At 50.3% G+C, this 17,226-nt stretch overlaps 2 protein-coding genes across 6 annotated transcripts in view; one reads left to right on the top strand and one right to left on the bottom strand.

Moving 5' to 3' along the window:
• Usp42 (ubiquitin specific peptidase 42) overlaps positions 1 to 3,542 on the top strand; it is a 39,352-nt gene extending 35,810 nt beyond the window's left edge. For 3 of the 5 annotated variants that reach the window (XM_076923607.1, XM_076923606.1, XM_076923608.1), the window contains 3 exons: positions 222 to 523; positions 1,862 to 1,899; positions 2,512 to 3,542. In XM_076923607.1, coding sequence (XP_076779722.1) covers positions 222 to 523; positions 1,862 to 1,869 — 310 coding nt within the window. In that variant the 3' untranslated portion in view covers positions 1,870 to 1,899; positions 2,512 to 3,542. Of the gene's footprint in view, positions 1 to 221; positions 524 to 1,861; positions 1,900 to 2,311; positions 2,409 to 2,511 lie in introns of those variants that run through there. The other 2 variants (XM_076923610.1, XM_076923609.1) reach the window with 2 other exon arrangements.
• A 57-nt stretch (positions 3,543 to 3,599) lies between these two features.
• Cyth3 (cytohesin 3) overlaps positions 3,600 to 17,226 on the bottom strand; it is a 93,426-nt gene continuing 79,799 nt past the window's right edge. The window contains exons 6-13 of the mRNA XM_076923611.1: positions 16,395 to 16,475; positions 12,592 to 12,704; positions 12,240 to 12,388; positions 11,080 to 11,191; positions 6,805 to 6,881; positions 6,657 to 6,728; positions 6,400 to 6,554; positions 3,600 to 6,058 (exon numbers count right to left, since the gene is read on the bottom strand). Of these exons, the coding sequence (XP_076779726.1) occupies positions 5,986 to 6,058; positions 6,400 to 6,554; positions 6,657 to 6,728; positions 6,805 to 6,881; positions 11,080 to 11,191; positions 12,240 to 12,388; positions 12,592 to 12,704; positions 16,395 to 16,475 (832 nt within the window). The 3' untranslated portion in view covers positions 3,600 to 5,985. The remainder of the gene's footprint in view (positions 6,059 to 6,399; positions 6,555 to 6,656; positions 6,729 to 6,804; positions 6,882 to 11,079; positions 11,192 to 12,239; positions 12,389 to 12,591; positions 12,705 to 16,394; positions 16,476 to 17,226) is intronic.

The raw sequence follows: 17,226 nt of genomic DNA, 5'->3' as shown, positions 1-17,226 counted from the left end.
GCCTTCTGTCCTGTGCCTGAACACACGGCAGAGTAGGGCAGAGCCGTGCTGGGGTGTGTGGCATTGTACTTGAAGACTGTGCCTAACACTTGTTTCCATGAAAAGAAAGCACACGCTGGTTCGCAGGAGGTATTTGCCCACATGTCCTTACCCCCATCCTGGGGACAGGGAGCCTGGACGGCAGTTTTCCTTGGTGCTGAACTTGCCTGCTTCTTCTGCAGGCACCAGCAAGAATCCGACTTTTCAGGAGCATACTCTGATGCTGATCTCCATAGACACCGGAAGAAAAAGAAGAAAAAGAAAAGGCATTCAAGGAAGTCGGAGGACTTTATAAAAGATGTTGAGATGCATTTACCGAAGCTCTCAAGCTATGAGGCCGTTGGCCATTTCCGGAGAACAGAGGATACCTTTCTACTGGCTGATGGTCGGCCTGTGGAAGACAGTGGCCCTTTCCGAGAGAAAACGAAGCATTTAAGGATGGAAAGCCGGCCTGACAGATGCCATCTGTCAGAGTATGGCCAGGGTAAGGGAAGTTAGGACACAGCTCTCGGTGAAGGGTTTGGGAAAGGTGATAAACACAAGGATATGAGAGTGGACAAGACTCCCCAGAACAAGCCCAGCCCATGAGCAGAGCTGTGCTTTGATCTCTGGCTGGGAGTGACCAGCTCTTTGGAAAGCCTAAGGTTGCATAGAGCTAGGCCCAGCACAACTTGTGTACTCAGACCCCCGGAACTTCAATCGTCTGAGTGTCACACAGTAGAACTTTGGCTTTTAAAGCAATCTGTGCCCGTGTATGTCTTAATGTACATGCACACGTGTACATCTCTGTGTGGTACTCATCTCTGAACCCCTAAATGCTTCTAAGTCCTAAGTGAATAGGGTGCTCTCTAGAGGTGTAGGTACAGTGTGGGGCTCTGCTATCCTTCAGGCTGCTGGTTTCTGGGGTGCTTCTTGCTGATGACTTCTCCCTAAATGAGTAGGTCAGTACACAGCAGCCCCTATGCCTTGCTCTTCCTATGTAGTCCAGGCTAGCCTAGGACTCACAGTTGTATGTCAGCATCCTGAATGCTGGGATTACAGTGTGCGTGGCTGCTCCTCTGTGAACATTTTTTCTAGAGAGGAGCATTGGGCTTGTAAGAGCTGCGTGGGCTGTGGATGTCAGTGGGGCTAGAGCAGAGGCTAGCCACCTGCAGCCAGTCTAACCTGAAGTTTGAATGGCTCTTAACAGTTAAAAGTGGACGGCTGGTATTTGTTCCCGTGAAGCACTGTTTGGATTTGGAGTGTCAGTGTTGGTCGACCGTGGATGCCCATGTGCTTTGTGTTAGCTTTGGTGCCACTCAGTAGCGCTGAGACCGGGCCTCTGTACTGAAATGTTTTTCATCACCTAGCCCTTGATATAAAAAGCTTGACAATTCTGTCTCAAAGATTCACCCAAAGATCATGATGACAAATAAAGGACGTGTGTTGCTACAGAGACGCAGGCATTTTGGTGGCTCCAAGAGGAATCTTTTGTTCCCTGGTAGTCCATCTGCACACTGCAGCTGGGTCTGCAGCTAAACGCCTCTGCACACTCTGGGGCCTGACCATTGACCCTTTCTTGAAAGACACCAGCCCTTCCTCCAGTTCTTTGTATGACTCTCAGCCCATTTCTTCAGCTTGAAAGAATGTTCATCCACTGTGCTGGGGGCGAGACCTGGTCCTGTGTGGCTCTTGACCTTCCTGTGCCTGTGATTGTGGTACTGCCAGCTCATCCTGCTATAGGAGTCAGTTTTCAGTGGCTGGTAACGAGCTGTAGGATTGATTATGGTTAGTCTGCAGGTACACAGCCATAAGAAAATTGTTTCCCCGCTTTGCCTTCTAGGTGACTAAAAGCTTTGGCCTCAAAACAACAAAATTACGGTAAGCAGTTATCCTGTGTTTGGTCATTTGTGGAAGTGCTGGGTGGAGATGGGTGGGTTTCCTTGTGAAGAAGACTGGGGGTGGGGAAGGGAAGGGTCCTGGCATGTCTGTGCCTCTAGCACCCACTCAGTCACTAGTTAGCATCCAGATGTGGAAGTTGTGCTAAGAAATGGGTTTAGGTATCTGAGAGCAGAGAGACCACGCAAGGGTCAGGGCTATCTTCTGGTTCCTGATGCTGGTGTTTTACTGTGTGGCCCTGAGACACAGGAACTCAGAGCCTGTATTTTGTGAAGGAGGACAGTCAGAAGAGGCTGTAGAATGAGCGGCTACAACAGCTCAGCTTGCAGCTAATTAACAGACTTGTCTGTGTCATGGAGACAAAGACTGTAAGTCTCTCCTCCTCTCTGCCCAGTCCAAGTGGTATCTGAGGTCTGAGGCGATTTGAGCTGTGGGGCCCAGCAGATGGCGCTGCCCTGGCATCCCAGGGTTCCCTGCTGCAATCCAGGAAGGTAAAGAGTCCATTTCAGGAACTTCTCAAAAGCCTTGGGGACACATCCAGAGAGAGTGAGCCCGGCCTCTGTTCAGCTAATGCCTGCACCTCTTATCTTTCAGATTCAACATTTTCAACAGAAGCCATCCCCAACCCAGCTTAAATTATAAACATAGAAAATAACTCTGTCCAAACTGCGTGGTGCTTCTTTAGTAAATACTGTACAGATTTTACCATGGACAACTTTTTTTTTTTTCATTTTTTTTTTCAGTTTTTACCTTTTCTTAATTGCCCTTATTCCAAAAGGATACTTTCTACACTGCTGAACGTTGTAAATTACCGTGTACATAAAATCACACTGACAATAATGCCCTGGAATAGACCATCTCAAATGCTGCTTCCCACAGACTCAGGTTGACTACTTGTATCTCATGTAATGTTCCTCCACGCTAGACACCTGGTGCACGGCCAGCTGGGAACCATGGACTTCAAAAGGACAAGCGACAGTGCGTCTATTTAATTTAAAGACTTATTTAAAGACCCAAGCTCTCAGCGAGACCTTCGAGGGCTTCCTCTGCAATGTCTGATACTAGAAACTAATTTGCTTCACATTTTAGTTGTATTCAAGATTTGAAGATGTATTTTATAGACAAGTTCTGTTTTTGAACTTTGTGGAACTATTCCAATCAATTTACCAGTTATGATGAGTATTTGCATTATGAATGTATAATCCAGACATTATTTGTAAAGCCTACAGTATGTTTTTTTTACCTAACACTTTTTATACTGTGTCTCGTCTTCGACAATATGATATTGAAGTCTGAGTCGTCAGCTTGATCCCTTCAAGTTTCTAGTTACAGACAAAAATCATACTGTGATTTTATTTTTAATATGGATATGCTATAAAACTGTGACACTTATAATTCACTGGTCCTGCATCAGGAGACGGGAGTGGGGAGAAGACTGTATTTAATACAGTGTGTATCTGAATAATCTGTATGGTTTATACAGTTTGTGTTGTTCAGAGATGTCTAAAGTTGATCTTTGTTTTTTTAAGATTAAAAAAAAAGCACTTGCCCCACTGTATATATACGGCATGTAAGATTTATATAGGATATAAATGGCAGCAAATTAAACAACTGTCTCAGCTTTACTCTGTCCTCTGCAAGCTCACAGCCACGTCTGTTTTGAAGAATTGAGTCTTAGGCAGTTTTGGTCTTAGCAATATGTTTTTATTTAGGGAACACAGTATTTGCAATAGTTCCGACAGCTGTAAGGCCCTCCATTTTACTAGCTGTTTGCTTTGCAATAAAATAGCCAGAAATTCTGATATCAACATTGATAGGATATTTCTTCATGCAGGATGTAGCATATGTACATTGTATAACACTGAAGGAATTAATACATATGTACATTATTTACATAGTAACTTTATTGTAAATAGAAATGTTTTCTAAGATAAAAAGAAATCACAACTTATGGTTTCTGGTCTGTAACGACCTAACTTGTCAGCAAAACACACCTGTAGCCCTGAAGTCATCATGACACGAAGCACAGGAAGCTGCTGCATCTCCAGACGGTTCCTAGTTACACTGCAGTACCACATCAAGTGTTCTGAAACCCAAAAATGAAGACCAGGGCCCAGCAGGACAGGAAACTGTCTTTGGCCAGAGTTAGGGCTTAATGCTTCACTGCCAAGTGCAGATAAAGGGTGAAGGGCATGAGTGCCTGAGCCTTTATAAGCTCTGGGAATGGCAGATGCCCTTGGGGTTAACACTGTCACAACATAACCTGAGTTAAGTGACTCCATGGGGATACTCCAGGAGCCAGTAACTTAGGATTCTTAGCACCAACAGCCATAAGGTAAGGTCCCCTCAAAGATGACTACGGCATTAAAGACAACATTAAGTAGCCTCATGCTTAATGTCCCCGTCCTCATTATCCAACAGAGAGCTCTGTTGCCCAGGGCCACACCTGGGTCGAACATCAGACTGGCTCACCGTGGTGCTGACTGAAGGCATGCCAGTTCCCACCTCCCAACAGGTGCCCCACCAGCAGTAAGTTCGGGTCTGAGGTGGTGAAGGCAGGGAGTGGGGAAGAGGGGTTAAGGATCATGGAAGACTGGAAGCCAGGCTGCATACACACTAGCTAGGCAGCCCAAGTGCAAGGGTTTCAGGTTTGAGGTATTAGTAAACGTAAAAAAGCCAAGAAGCTTGGGAATAAACCAAAAAAGTGTTCAGTCTGGTTCGTGAGGGAGCTTTGCCTTCACATGCCCTGTGCCATCTTAGACAACAGCTACACCAAGCTCAGAGGCTTCTCAAGACCGCTCAACTGAAAGCCTTGTGTAAGGGCGTTTGGTTGGAGGCTTTCAAGGGCCCTTCGAACACAAGCTCCAGGTGTGTGCGCAGACGGAGTGGTGAGGGTCTGCAGGGGAAAGCCATTTTCCAAATAAGCCACGTGCAGCCTCCAGCAGGTTCTCTACAATGAATGGGCCCTATTGCCTTAAACAGTCTTGGCCCAAGCACATGTGCCCTGAAGTCATATGCTGGTATATGTAGGGGTCTAGATGCCACAGGTGTCCCTCAGTGCCATCTTCAGTTTTTCCCCTCCTCAAAAGGATGTCAAATGTTGGAAAACTTGGCACTACCAGAGGACAGGTGGATTATTTCTGGCTGCTTCTGCCTACTCACTACATCAAAATATATGTCAGCACTTAACCAAAGTTTGAAACAGCAAGCAACAAAAGTACCAAAGTCAAGAGCCATGTGCAGCTGGACCACATGGAACTGTCCGATATGAAGTGGCTAATGTGGTTCTAAACATCAGTGGCCTGTTTCCAGAGAGAGAACTCCATCTTCAGGCCTTGGCACTGACAAGATAAACACCCCGACCCATAGCCGTATCTTACTGACTCATCTTAGAGAAGCATGTGAGGGGAAGTAGCAGTCACACCTGAGTCTCCCAAGCACACATGGGTCCTCATGCTCACCCCATTGCCTCTTCACCCAGAGTGGCTGCCTGTGCCCCAGCTGCTCCCGTCCCAAGTGCTTAGGGCTGCATATATAGACTGTTTTCAGTGCACAGTATATACTTGTGTCCAGGAGTTAAGTTTATAGCTGCCATTCTAAAAATACTACTGTTAGAAATTAAGTATCTTTCATTATAATTTTCAGAATATAAAAAGGCATATAAAAGCTATAATCCTATATATCTGAGAAAAATTCTGAATAAAAAAGTGGTAGGTTTTCCTTTCCCATTTTGATATAAAACAGCGACTTCTAGAACATCTAGTGCTGCCCCAAAGAGCAGGTGTGGCATGGTATGGATGAGGCTCTGGCTCCAGAAAAGGAGTCCATTCGGGCTGTGCAGATCTGGAGGCTGTATCACCAGGTGCTGTTGTGGACAAGGGTCCCCAAAGGTCAACGCCAGGATGGTGGCAGGAAGGAGATGCTCACAGCTGACCAATGTCCCAAAGCACAGGCTTGAGTCTTGGGCCTTGGCTGGCTGTTCTGGAGGACCCGTGGGCAGCACACTGCCCCCAGTCCTACCGCCTGTGAGGCCAGTGTATCCGCTGGAGTCTGGGTCTTGACATTTACCTATTTCTTATTGGCAATCCTCCTTTTCCTTGTGGCCAACATGTCATAGAATGGGTCCCTACTGATGCTTGCTCTGGGGAAGAAAGGAAGTTAGGTGGCTGTAGCTGCAAGAAGGCCTGGATGCCCACTGCACCCCACAGGTTCCCAAGCAGCAGCTTCAAGTGTGAGGTAGCCAGACTGGCCTGCTAAGTTTCTGACACACTGAGTAAAGGCATTCGATATGCACACACGTGTCAACACACCCCTGCTCCCACATGACTAACATGCACACATGTGTCAACACACCCCTGCTCCCACATGACTAACATGCACACATGTGTCAACACACCCCTGCTCCCACATGACTGACATGCACACACGTGTCAACACACCCCTGCTCCCACATGACTGAGCAGCCTGGCTGTGCTCACTCACTTGATGGACTTCATCCACTCCTCCTTCTCCTCAGGGCTGGGGGCAGAGATCCGGTATACAACATGGTTCCCCTCCACCACACGGCCATCTGCCTCTGTCTTGCAGGCTTTGATGACTTGCCCTTTGTGACTGGGGTTGTACAGCTCAAAGCAGTTCTGACAAAGAGAAGGGAGCTGTCACGGGGTGTCTGGGGCATGGGAGGGATGCTGCAAAGATCTGGGGTGGAAGGAAGAACCCAAGCGCAGAGAACCGCGTACCGGCTTCCGAGGGTCCTCCACCTCCCTGATGCTGAGATTCTCCAGGGGGATGATGCCCCTGGGCTCCTTGTCCTAGGAGAGAGAGGCGTGAGGCAAGGCCTGACAGAGTGAGCCTTGCAGGACTTGGGAGGTGTGTGGCCTCACTCACCGTGGTGTACTCAAAGTAGTAGAGGCAGTTATCTGTGAGGATGAACCAGCGCCGTTTCCAGGTCTTCACACGACCCCCTAGGAGCAGAAGAGCCCTGTGAGACAGGTGCCCTGGCAGCTGGAGCCCCAGGGCCCAGAGTGGGTCCCAGAACCCCCACCACCACACCACTGCCTCGGTCAAAGGCCACAGGAGCCAAGCTCATAACTGGGCTTCCTTCCTCTCAAACCATCCCATTCGGACCAGTTATAAGTCAAGAGCAAGCCATGAGGCCTGACCATCCAGGATGGCTGGGTGCAGGGCTGGGCCCCCATGCACCCCCCACCCAGGACCCTCGAAGGAGCTCTCTCTCCATGGCCACCCAGGGTCACCCTAGGTCACACACTGCTTTCAAATCTGCTTCCTGGAAAAGTTAGTTGTAATGGATGGGTGTAATATTTCCCCCATGAAATGAACACGATGAAGTCAGTGCCGGCTCACACAGGTCGGTCCAGGCTTAATCCTGTTACGTCAGGGCTGTTATCGCATTACTGGGACTTTGAGCAGCCCTGGGATCCATCAAAGTCAATTACTCTTGGCCCAGGGAATTAAACTGAATTAATCTTTTAACAAGATCTGGAGCTACACACACACACACACACACACACACAGAGGGTTATCTGTAACTCTCTCACACACACACACAGAGGGTTATCTGTAACACATACACACAGAGGGTTATCTGTAACACACACACACAGAGAGGGTTATCTGTAACTCTCTCACACACACACACACACACACACAGAGGGTTATCTGTAACACACACAGGGTTATCTGTAACTAATACACACATACACACAGGGTTATCTGTAACTAACACACACACAGGGTTATCTGTAACTAACACACACACACACAAACACACACACACAGCTATCTGTACCCGCTCTTTACTATAGAAAGGAACCCTTCTTTCTTTCTGCCTTGTGCCCTGACATATTTGTTACTCTCAGTCAAAATTATTTCTACTGACAGCTTCCGCTTTTGACAAGAAGTTTGGAAACACAAAAGGGGAAAGCTGCTTGTGTTGACAAAGTCAGGGGTTCCGAGGGGCTCCAGGGGAGCAGGGAGCAGGCCATGGGCCCTCCTTGCCCCAGAGGCTCATGGAAGTGACAGTGCCAACAAAGGCCCTGGCTTGGCTTTCTCTACATGCTGAGGCGCCTGGGCTGCAGTAGAGGCCTCCACAGCTCTGCAGGCAACTGTAAAGCTGCAAGTGCCGCAGGCTGCGGGAGGCACAGAGGGCGTCCAGCAGGAGGCAGGAGCTTCTGGTTAGAGACACAGCAGACAGTAGGAACAGTGGTGGGAACTTTACCCTGACAGAGTGAAGAGTCTGCAAGGTAGGGAGGGGTCTCCAGAGCACAGAGGGATGTCAGGCCAGCCCCAACCCGTCTCCCCCACGGTGCCACCACACCAAACACCCTCCTGCCTCTTCCCCAGCCTGGAGTCATCCCTGTCTCCCAGCACCCTTCCTGGTGCCTGGCCCGAACTGCTGCTCCACGTCACAGCTTCCCCACTAGAGTCCTGCCCCCAGTCAGGGCCTGTCTCACTCCATTGCACACAGGAGACTAGGGACTTATGGGAAGTCCCATCCCATGCAGGGCCCCAGAAAAGGCTCAGTTTTGTCCGTCATGTCCCTAACTCCTCCAGTGAGGAGAAGCAGAGAGAGGCATGCCAAGATCTAGCCAAGCTCGTTCTTCTCAGCTGCTCTCCCAGGCCAAGGCTGTGACAAAATCAGGTGACAGCAAGCTCACAACTCAGATAGCAGTCTGCTGCCTCTTCTCCCCTCGGGGACTCCAACTACACTGGTGCCTGCAGTCCTGGGCAGCCGCCTTCCCAGCAACAGCCAAAAGCAGTTGGAAATGAACTGCCTGACTTCCTGCTTCCCTCCCTCCAACCATGGACTCCTCCTCAGCAGAGCTGCTCCAGTCTCTGTGGCAGCAGCCTCTGGCACACACCTGTTCCTCTGCCATGCTATCTGTAACTAATCTGTACTGTGGAAAAGAACCCTTGCCCTGCCATCCTCAGTACTGCCAGTCACAGTTCTTTCTCCTACAGCTGCTGCTTCTGACAAGATGTCTGAAAGCACCTGGCTGTCAGGCCCTTCTGTGGAGCCTGGCCAGTAGGTACCCATACTGAGCAGCAGCTGGGTTCTGGGCTGCCCAGCAGGGGCACCATTAAACTCAGATGCAGGTCTAGCAGAGGTAGGGCAATGCTTCAAACTTGAAGTCACAGGAGATTCTGCTACAAAGGGTCGGGGCATTCTCTGCTCAGTAATCCAGCAGTCAGCCCTGTGCAGGGGAACTGTGTTCCCAACACTTCCATGTTTGTACATTTTTACTTACTGGTGTTACCAAGCATGTGTAAGTGGATACACATGGCTGTACACACACATAACACACTGACATGTATGTGTCTTCCCACCACTTTTCCTCCGTGATAATTCAACTCTACCTTCATCCTATGTGTTTTACTTGAATGCTCAAATCCAACATTGTACATAGCCCCACCAAGTGCAGAAGCTTCCAGCGTATCTCCTAGTCTCCTGACAAGCAATGCTAGTTATATACCCCACACGGCTGACGGAAACTGGTAAACACAAGTGTCCATAGCAGCAGGCACTGGGGAGAGACCAGTGCAAGCTATCCTCCGTGCCCCATGCTGTGGCGCCATCTACAGGGAGTGAGTGCCTCATGTAACCATGGCTCTGGCTTCCGACTTCACTCCTAGAGCAGCGCACACACAGCACACACAGCAGCTGCTGGTGTGGTGGAGCATGGGCCCTGCATCTGGCTGTACTGTGTGGAGGCCCAGCCCAGCAGCCCCTCAAGTACTCAACTAGAAACTGGGCTGCAAACCCTGAGCCGTCCTACAGCTTGATGTCTGTCATTCACTTGCTTATATCTTAGGGACTGGACTCTTCCTAGCACAGAAGCCACACAGACTGCAGGGAAGCTGCTCGTGCCATCGCCCCTCAAGGGCTCCCAGTCTGATCTAGGGCCTCTTTTCTCTGCTGTTGGTCCACAAGCACAGTGCAACCTGAGGGCTTTAGTTTGTGCATCAAAGTCTCAGATGGCCAAGTTCAAGGTTACTGTCGTAGGTTTTAAGGCCAACGTCGAGACCATCTCTAAATGTTGACCAGGGGGAGGCAAAGAAAAAGAGAAGAGTTTCACAAGGAGAGCAGGCCTCAGGGACAACCCGGTCCCTAAGGCAGCTGTACCTTAATGTTCCCATGTCACACCCATCCTCCTTTGATCCACCTTTTAAAAAATACAATCAGATTTCTATATCCCTCATGTCTTTCTTACTACACAGCAATGACACTGCCTGAACAGGGTCACATGTCACAGACTTTACTGTCAATCTGTAGTGACACTTCATCCCTCCAGAGTCACATGAACCCTAAAAGTCTCAACTGTCCCAAATGCAGGAAATGATTAAGTTTCCATAGGGAAGCCTCTGTCCAGGTGCAAGCGCTATTGGTAAGTGGGGGTGGAGGTGGTGGGTGGTGGGGGTGGGGGTGGCACTGTAAGACAGGCAGGTTATCAGCTTCCTCCCTGCTGCAGGGCCCTGAAGACAGGGCAAGCTTATTCCCACACCGCCTCCCCATGCGCTTCTGGCCAGGTGCTCTGAGTCCTGCTCCTGGTGGGTGGGTGTCACACACACTATGCCTGCATGATGCTGCCCCAGCCAAGTCCAAAGCCAAATGGATCAGATGGATGGCAACCACAGACCAGAGCGTCACACAGACCAACGTGGGGGGAGAATGAGCTGCTGGGGAGGGAGGAAGCCACTGGGTACCTACCTCCTAACGCAGACAAGCAGGGACAGCCCGTCACAGAACAGAAAGGTGGGAGCCACAGGCAGAAGGAAAACAACAAGAAGGCACATTTAAACCACTCGTCAGAATCACAGCCACGCCAAAGCACGGGAAAGCACACAGGTTCTGGAGAGAAAGGCACTTGCTTCTCAGGCAGAGGATTCCCCGGATCCGTGGACACTAACTCAGTGGCTCCCTGGGATGGGCTGTGCAGTGATGGCTGCAAGCATGACCCACTCTGGAAGGCCACAGCTCAGGGACAGAGCCACCAGTGCTGGGGGGTGTGGCTGCCCAGAGTGGGCTCTGGTTGACTGTACTTTTCTTTCTAATCTTTCTGCCTTGTAGCTGGGGCTATGGCTCCAAAGGAGCCGGACAAGGAGCTGTGGGCAGGGGTGCAGTGCGGCCTCCGCCAGGCTCACCCAGCTTTAGCAGCCAGCCTTCTCGGTCTGGATTGAAGAAGGTGTGCGTCAGGTCATTGCCATCATCTTCTGGGATCTTAAACGGCTCGTTCTTGATACTTTCATACAAGTTCTGTAAGGGAGGGAAGCAACCACTCAGGACTGTGTGAGAAGCAACCATCCTTTCTCCCTCCTGCACAGAATCACCATGTGGCCTGAGAGACCAGGTGGTTAAGGAGACACTTGAAAGACACCTTTGAAATCAATAAACAAGCATTACTGATTTTCATTGGATTGAGAGTATTTGAAAATTAAAAATAACTTGAGAGGCCGGGAGATGGCTTGGTTGGTGAAATGCTTGCGGGCAAGCAAGAGGACCTTATTCTGGATCACCAGTGCCTATGTACATGTGAAAACCTAGGTTTAGTAGTATCTGTGTCTGTCATCTCAGAGGCAGACACAGAAGAATCCTGGGACTTACCGGCCTATGAGAGACCCCGTCTCCAAAAACAATAACAACAAAACACGTGGCGGTTGGCACAGGCTCAGCAGGTCAGGCACTGGGCACACAGCCTGGCAACCCGAGTTCCATCTGCACAGCTCACTCACAGCGTAGTTCTCTGACCTCCACATGCCCCCACTGCGCACACAGCAGCGCACACATCCACTACTCACGTAGCACTAACAGTCAAAACCCAGCGGAGGAAAGACTGAAGGAGAACTCCAACACTGAGCCCCGCCCCTCCCACGTACGTGTACACGAGTAGGGAAACCCCACGAGAGACGGCAAGGACAGAGACCATGCCGGCTCATCTTAGTTGTCAGCATGACACAATCTGGAATCAGCTGAGAAAGTGAGGGACCGCCTACATCACGCTGGTGAGGAGGGAAGAGCCAGCCTCAGTGCTCTTCCCCAGGTCTGGGTCCCACAGTGTGGAGAGCGATTGTGAGGTGAGCGTGCCCCACATGGCATAGTCCTCTCCTCTCAGCTCTATATGGGACCCATTAGGTGCTTCGGGTGCCTGCCCTGACTCCCCCACAATGGCCTGTATGGTAACCTAGATTTTGTAAGCTGAACAAAGTCTTCCTCCCTTAACGCTGCATTTGCTGGGGTAGTTTATCACAGCAGCAGAAATGCAATGAGGGTGGACAGGTGGCAGGGAAGCCGCCTGAGGACTCACCCTCAGCAGCTCCTCAGGGAGGTCCCCACCCTCGTTGATGCCTCGGTTCATGGTGATGAAGCGCTCGGCCGTGGGCTTGTCACGCACATTGTGGTTGTGCAGGCTGGTGTTGAGCATGATGATGGCAAAGGAGAGTACGTAGCACGTATCTGCAACACCACAGATGGGGTGGGGGAGGGGAGGCTGGGGCTCACTGCTGTCCCACACGGGAGGGGCCCCGGAAGTGCTGCCACGCTGCCTCCCTGGCAGGACGGCCTGCCCGCTTTGAGGGCTGGCTCCTACAGAGGCAGTGGGGTGATGGGAGCTACGGGCGGGCGGGAGCACGTCCACCTGGGCGCGGCAGGCTGCTGACCTGTGGACTGGAAGACCCCAGGGTTGCACAGACAGTATCGGGATGCGAAGGCCTCCATCATGCGGTCGATCTTCTGTGCCTCTCCGGGAAGTCTGAAGCTCCACAGGAACTGCCTGCAAAGACAGGACTCTTTACTAAGTGACCCTGGGAGCACAGAGCTGGCCAGGTCCCGAGCAGTTCCTTCCCCACACACATCACAACAAGAGCATAGCCGGCTCAGTCCGTCAGAACTCCCATGAGGGCAACTGGTTTCCTCCTGCTCAACAACTGAAGACTGATGACTGCTCCCTTTTGTGTAACTACAATCAATTCTTCCAGACCTGCTGCGAGCACCTGAAACTTGTCCACGCTCTCAACACACTACATGAACACGTTGCCCTCAGTCACCATCCCTACATGAACACACTGCCCTCATGTCACCATCCTACATGTACCAGGTGATCACCAGGGCCTGCTTTATCCCACAGCTGTCACAGTTGTGACAGGATAAAGGTCCTATTCTCTTAGGACCTCTCACCACAAGGCAAAGTCAGAAAACAACCAGTGCCTGCCTACACCTTCTAGGCCAGTCATGATGTGTGGTGTCACTCCTGACCCTAAAAACCAGGCCCAAGCACAGAGACACTGCTGTCCTCAGAAGTCAGATGCCCCACGGGACATTGTAATTCCTGCTTGATGTCTCCAACTCCCCACTTCACTTTCTTGCAGCATTTCCCCGTCTGCCTTAAGTACTGGGGACAAGGTTATATGGCTGTCCTGCCCTTTAGGGTCTCCCTGGCCAGTGAGGCTCGTCCCCAGCTGTTCAGGGATAGCCATTCAGCAATGGCTCAGAACGAAGATGAGAACTCAGCTCAGTCCTACAGGCTGAAGAGAAACTTCTGGACAGCTTTGGGTCTCAAGATATGGCTATCACAGTGATGCCAGGGAGAAGGACCCATCTCCCTCCGGGATCCTCCTCCCTGCTTCTTGCCACTTCCCCCATTGCAGAGGGATTCCTGCCACAGTCAGCCCCTCACTCAGCCAGAGCCCAGCTCAAAACATCTGTAGTGAGAATTTTGGTTTCTTTATAAAACACAGGAACGGTCTTCCATTTTAATCCCAGGGGTGGGGTGTGGGGCTGCTACAGACTGGCCCCAGCAGCTGATTGTGACTTGCCTCATACTCTGGCAGGGGCATGATTCTGCCAACTGCAGATAGTTTCTGTGATCGTGTGACATTTGAAGTCCTGGGGACTTTTAAGAGTGTATATAAATGCTAGGGCCCCAGGAAGCATGGTGGGTTGTTGGTTGGTGTTAGTCAAGGTTTGTTAAGTAGTCGTGCACAAAGAAGAACTGGAGGAGAAGGAGGAGGAGGAGGAGGAAGAGGAAGAAGAGGAAGAAGAAGAGAAGAAGAAAGAAGGGGAAGGGGAAAGGAAAGGGGAAGAAAGAGGAAGAAGAAGAAGAAGAAGAGGAGGAGGAGGAGGAGGAGGAGGAGGAGGAGGAGGAGGAGGAGGAGGAGGAGGAGGAGGAGGAGGAGGAGGAGAAAAAGAAGAAACTGAAACTAGATGATATCCTGACATTGAAGATCAAACTTGCCCCAAGGAACTTGATGGCCCTATCAGCAGGAAGTAATCCACAATAATGTTACCCACTTTCTGGCCCCTGGCTTTCTCTCTCCTATCTGTGTAGGGGGTAGAAAGGGTGGGAAGAGGAATAGAGAAGGATGGAGGAGAAAAACCCGTAAGGTACCAAAGAACCGCTACAAGCATGACATTCTGATGTCCTGGTCACACTTTCAAGACAGCCAGTGGAGCCAGCCCATCTCTGACACTTCCTCACTATGCTCTATACAGTCAGCAAAGTGCCACCGACATGCTCTCCCTGTCTCTCACCCCTGGAGGCCAGTGGCACATCTCTGCCCCTACAGCAAAGGTCAAAATTCACAACAGTTCTTCATACTACAGGGCAGCAGCATCCACCAGCGTAGGCCTGTCTCCCTGGTCCCTGGTGCTGGCTCCAGCCTCAGCGCTGAGGATAGTCCCCCTCATCCCACTTGTCTGATGACCTCTTATCCAGTTTCACACTTTATTCCCACAGGAAGTAGTTTCTCTCAGCAATGCAACAGGCATTAGCAATGCCTGCCATTCTCCCCTAGGAAGTGGCACTATTAGGAGGTGTAGCCTTGTTGGAGTAGGTGGTATCACTGTGGGTGTGGGCTTTAAGACTCTCACCCTAGCTGCCTGGAAGACAGTCTTCTAGCAGCCTCCAGATGAAGATGTAGAACTCTCAGCTCCTCCTGCACCATGCCTGCCTGAATGCTGCCATGTTTCCACCTTGGTGATAATGGACAGAACTTCTGAACCTGTAAGCTGGCCCCAATTAAATGTTGTCCTTTATAAGACTTGCCTTGGTCATGGTTTCTGTTCACAGCAGTAAAACCCTAACTAAGACAAGGTCTAAGCGAACAGGACCTAAAATCAGTGACCTAGGTCTTTGTCTCCTGTATGGGTTTCTGACAGGATGCTTTCAGCCCAGACTGAGTTTCTGAGCAAGGTCCCAAGGGCTCCAAACAAAGGCTGCCAACATTGCAGTCTACAGCTGAAGTAAGGCAGTGTAAACAACCCCAGAGGAGAGGTATGAAGATACAGCAGACAAGACCAGCTATGTGTGCTTAGCTTGGAGCAGGCAGTGACCCCACCAGGACAGTCCTGTTGCCTTTTCCTATACCAGCCAGTACACCAGGTTGAAGTCACAGTCCAAATGTCATGTCTCCACAGAACAAGACACCAACTGTGCAAGACTGAAGGCCCAGCAGCTTGGCTGGGCATCTGAAGAACATGCTACAGACACCAGAACAACACTGAATGCCAAGGACCATCCTCCTTCACTTACAAGTCAAAAGCCACAGGATGACATCTGATGGTTCGATCTGCAGCCTCCTTGGCATGCTTGGTGCCTGAGGCCAACTGTAGTGACAACAGGCCAAGGAGACACTGAGATTGTACTATGCATGGCACAGGAAGCACATGTACGCTGTGATGGTTGACCTCCACTGTCAACTTGATTGGATACAGAATCACCATGGAGACACACCTGTGGGTCTATTGATGACAGTGTTTCCAGCAAGGTTTAGGTGAGGAAAACACATTGTGAATGTGGATGGCATCATGCATGGACTGGTCCCTCCCACCTCCCACCTCCACAAAAACTGCAAGGGCAAGAAACTGCTCACTATCCTTAGAGCAGAAGGATCTGCCTCTTTGCTTTCTGGACCCTACCACGCTATCTACACATGGTGGCTCTGCTGCTTCACAGCCATTCCGTAGCCAAGAGCCTGTAAATTCTCCTAATAAAGCTACAGGGAGAGTATCTTACCTCAGCTTCCTTTCTGCAAACCCGTCAACATCTTTTCTTGTCTATACCTTAGCCAGCTGCCATCCCTTCCCCATCACGCCAGACTGCACCCTCAAATGTGAGCCCAAACAAACCCTTCCCTAAGGCACTTCTTAATCAGGGCATTATGTTAGAGCAACAGGCACAGTGACAGCAAGTGCGGGGGTCCTCAGAACGAGGGACAGCAAAGAGACTAGGAAGGTACCGAAGCAGCGGCCACAGCGAGGGCGAGGCAAGCGTGCAATCTATTTCTCAGTGAGTCTGGTTTCTGCCTAGGGCTGCTGAGTGTCACACAGGAGAGGGCACAGAGGCTGAGCTGTCAAAAGTAAGGGACGATGGGGGCCGGGAGGGGGGGGGGTCCATTCAACGGCTCCTGCACTGCAGCCTCCCGTCTCCCCGTCTGTCTACTCATGCTCTGAGGCAAGCACTCACCTTAAGGCCTGAACAAGGTTGAGATCAGCAAACTCATGCAGCTCGACAAAAGCCTGAAGAACTCTGATATTAAAATCATCCCTAGGAAAAAACATAAACAGGGCAAACACATTACACCCGAGGTCCTTGGCGAAAAAGCGCATCATGGCAGGTCACACGGGTAACAACAGCTGACAACAGGCACCCACATTCTTCACTGTAAACTTGTTCTGTTCTTTTGAGACAGAGTCTCATTAGACTGGAGAAGTCCTGGAACTCAGGATCCTCCTGCCTCCACCTCCCAAGTGCTGAGACTATGGGACTCCCATGAACCACACTCCCCATTCCCAGGCTCTCTGGAGAGCATTTTCTAATAGACAGGAATTGGAAAAGGGTCCACCATAAACCCTCAATTCGTCAACAGGCCAGCTCTAATACAAGTTGTGAAGCCCCGGAATCTGTGTACAGCCTGGAACCTTCAAAACGTCCCCGAGCAAGGCCCTATTATAACCTCTGCTTCATAAACAGGGTTTTTGATCATGAAGAAAATGAAGCAACACCATAACCATAAACCATCAAATGCACTAGTCCAGGAAAGTCTAGGGGAAACACATCATATTAGGGGGTTCTGTATCCTGGACTGGCATGAAACTCTATAACCTAGGGACTAGAGAACGCACTGGAATCCTCCTGCCTCAGCCTTATGAGTTCTGGGATTACCAGCACAAACCGTAAGTACAATCATACTAGTTTTTAAAAGTTAAACATGAAAATACAATAAAAAGATTTTAACATTTAAATAACAATAGAAAGAAAAAATGAAGTATCTGTATTCCACAGGCCTTTAGCTCAA

Source organism: Arvicanthis niloticus, chromosome 24 (assembly GCF_011762505.2).
Source record: "Arvicanthis niloticus isolate mArvNil1 chromosome 24, mArvNil1.pat.X, whole genome shotgun sequence".
Classification (NCBI taxonomy): domain Eukaryota; kingdom Metazoa; phylum Chordata; class Mammalia; order Rodentia; family Muridae; genus Arvicanthis; species Arvicanthis niloticus.
The sequence above is the reverse complement of the archived record's forward strand: the minus strand, read 5'-3'. Positions and strand labels throughout refer to the sequence as shown.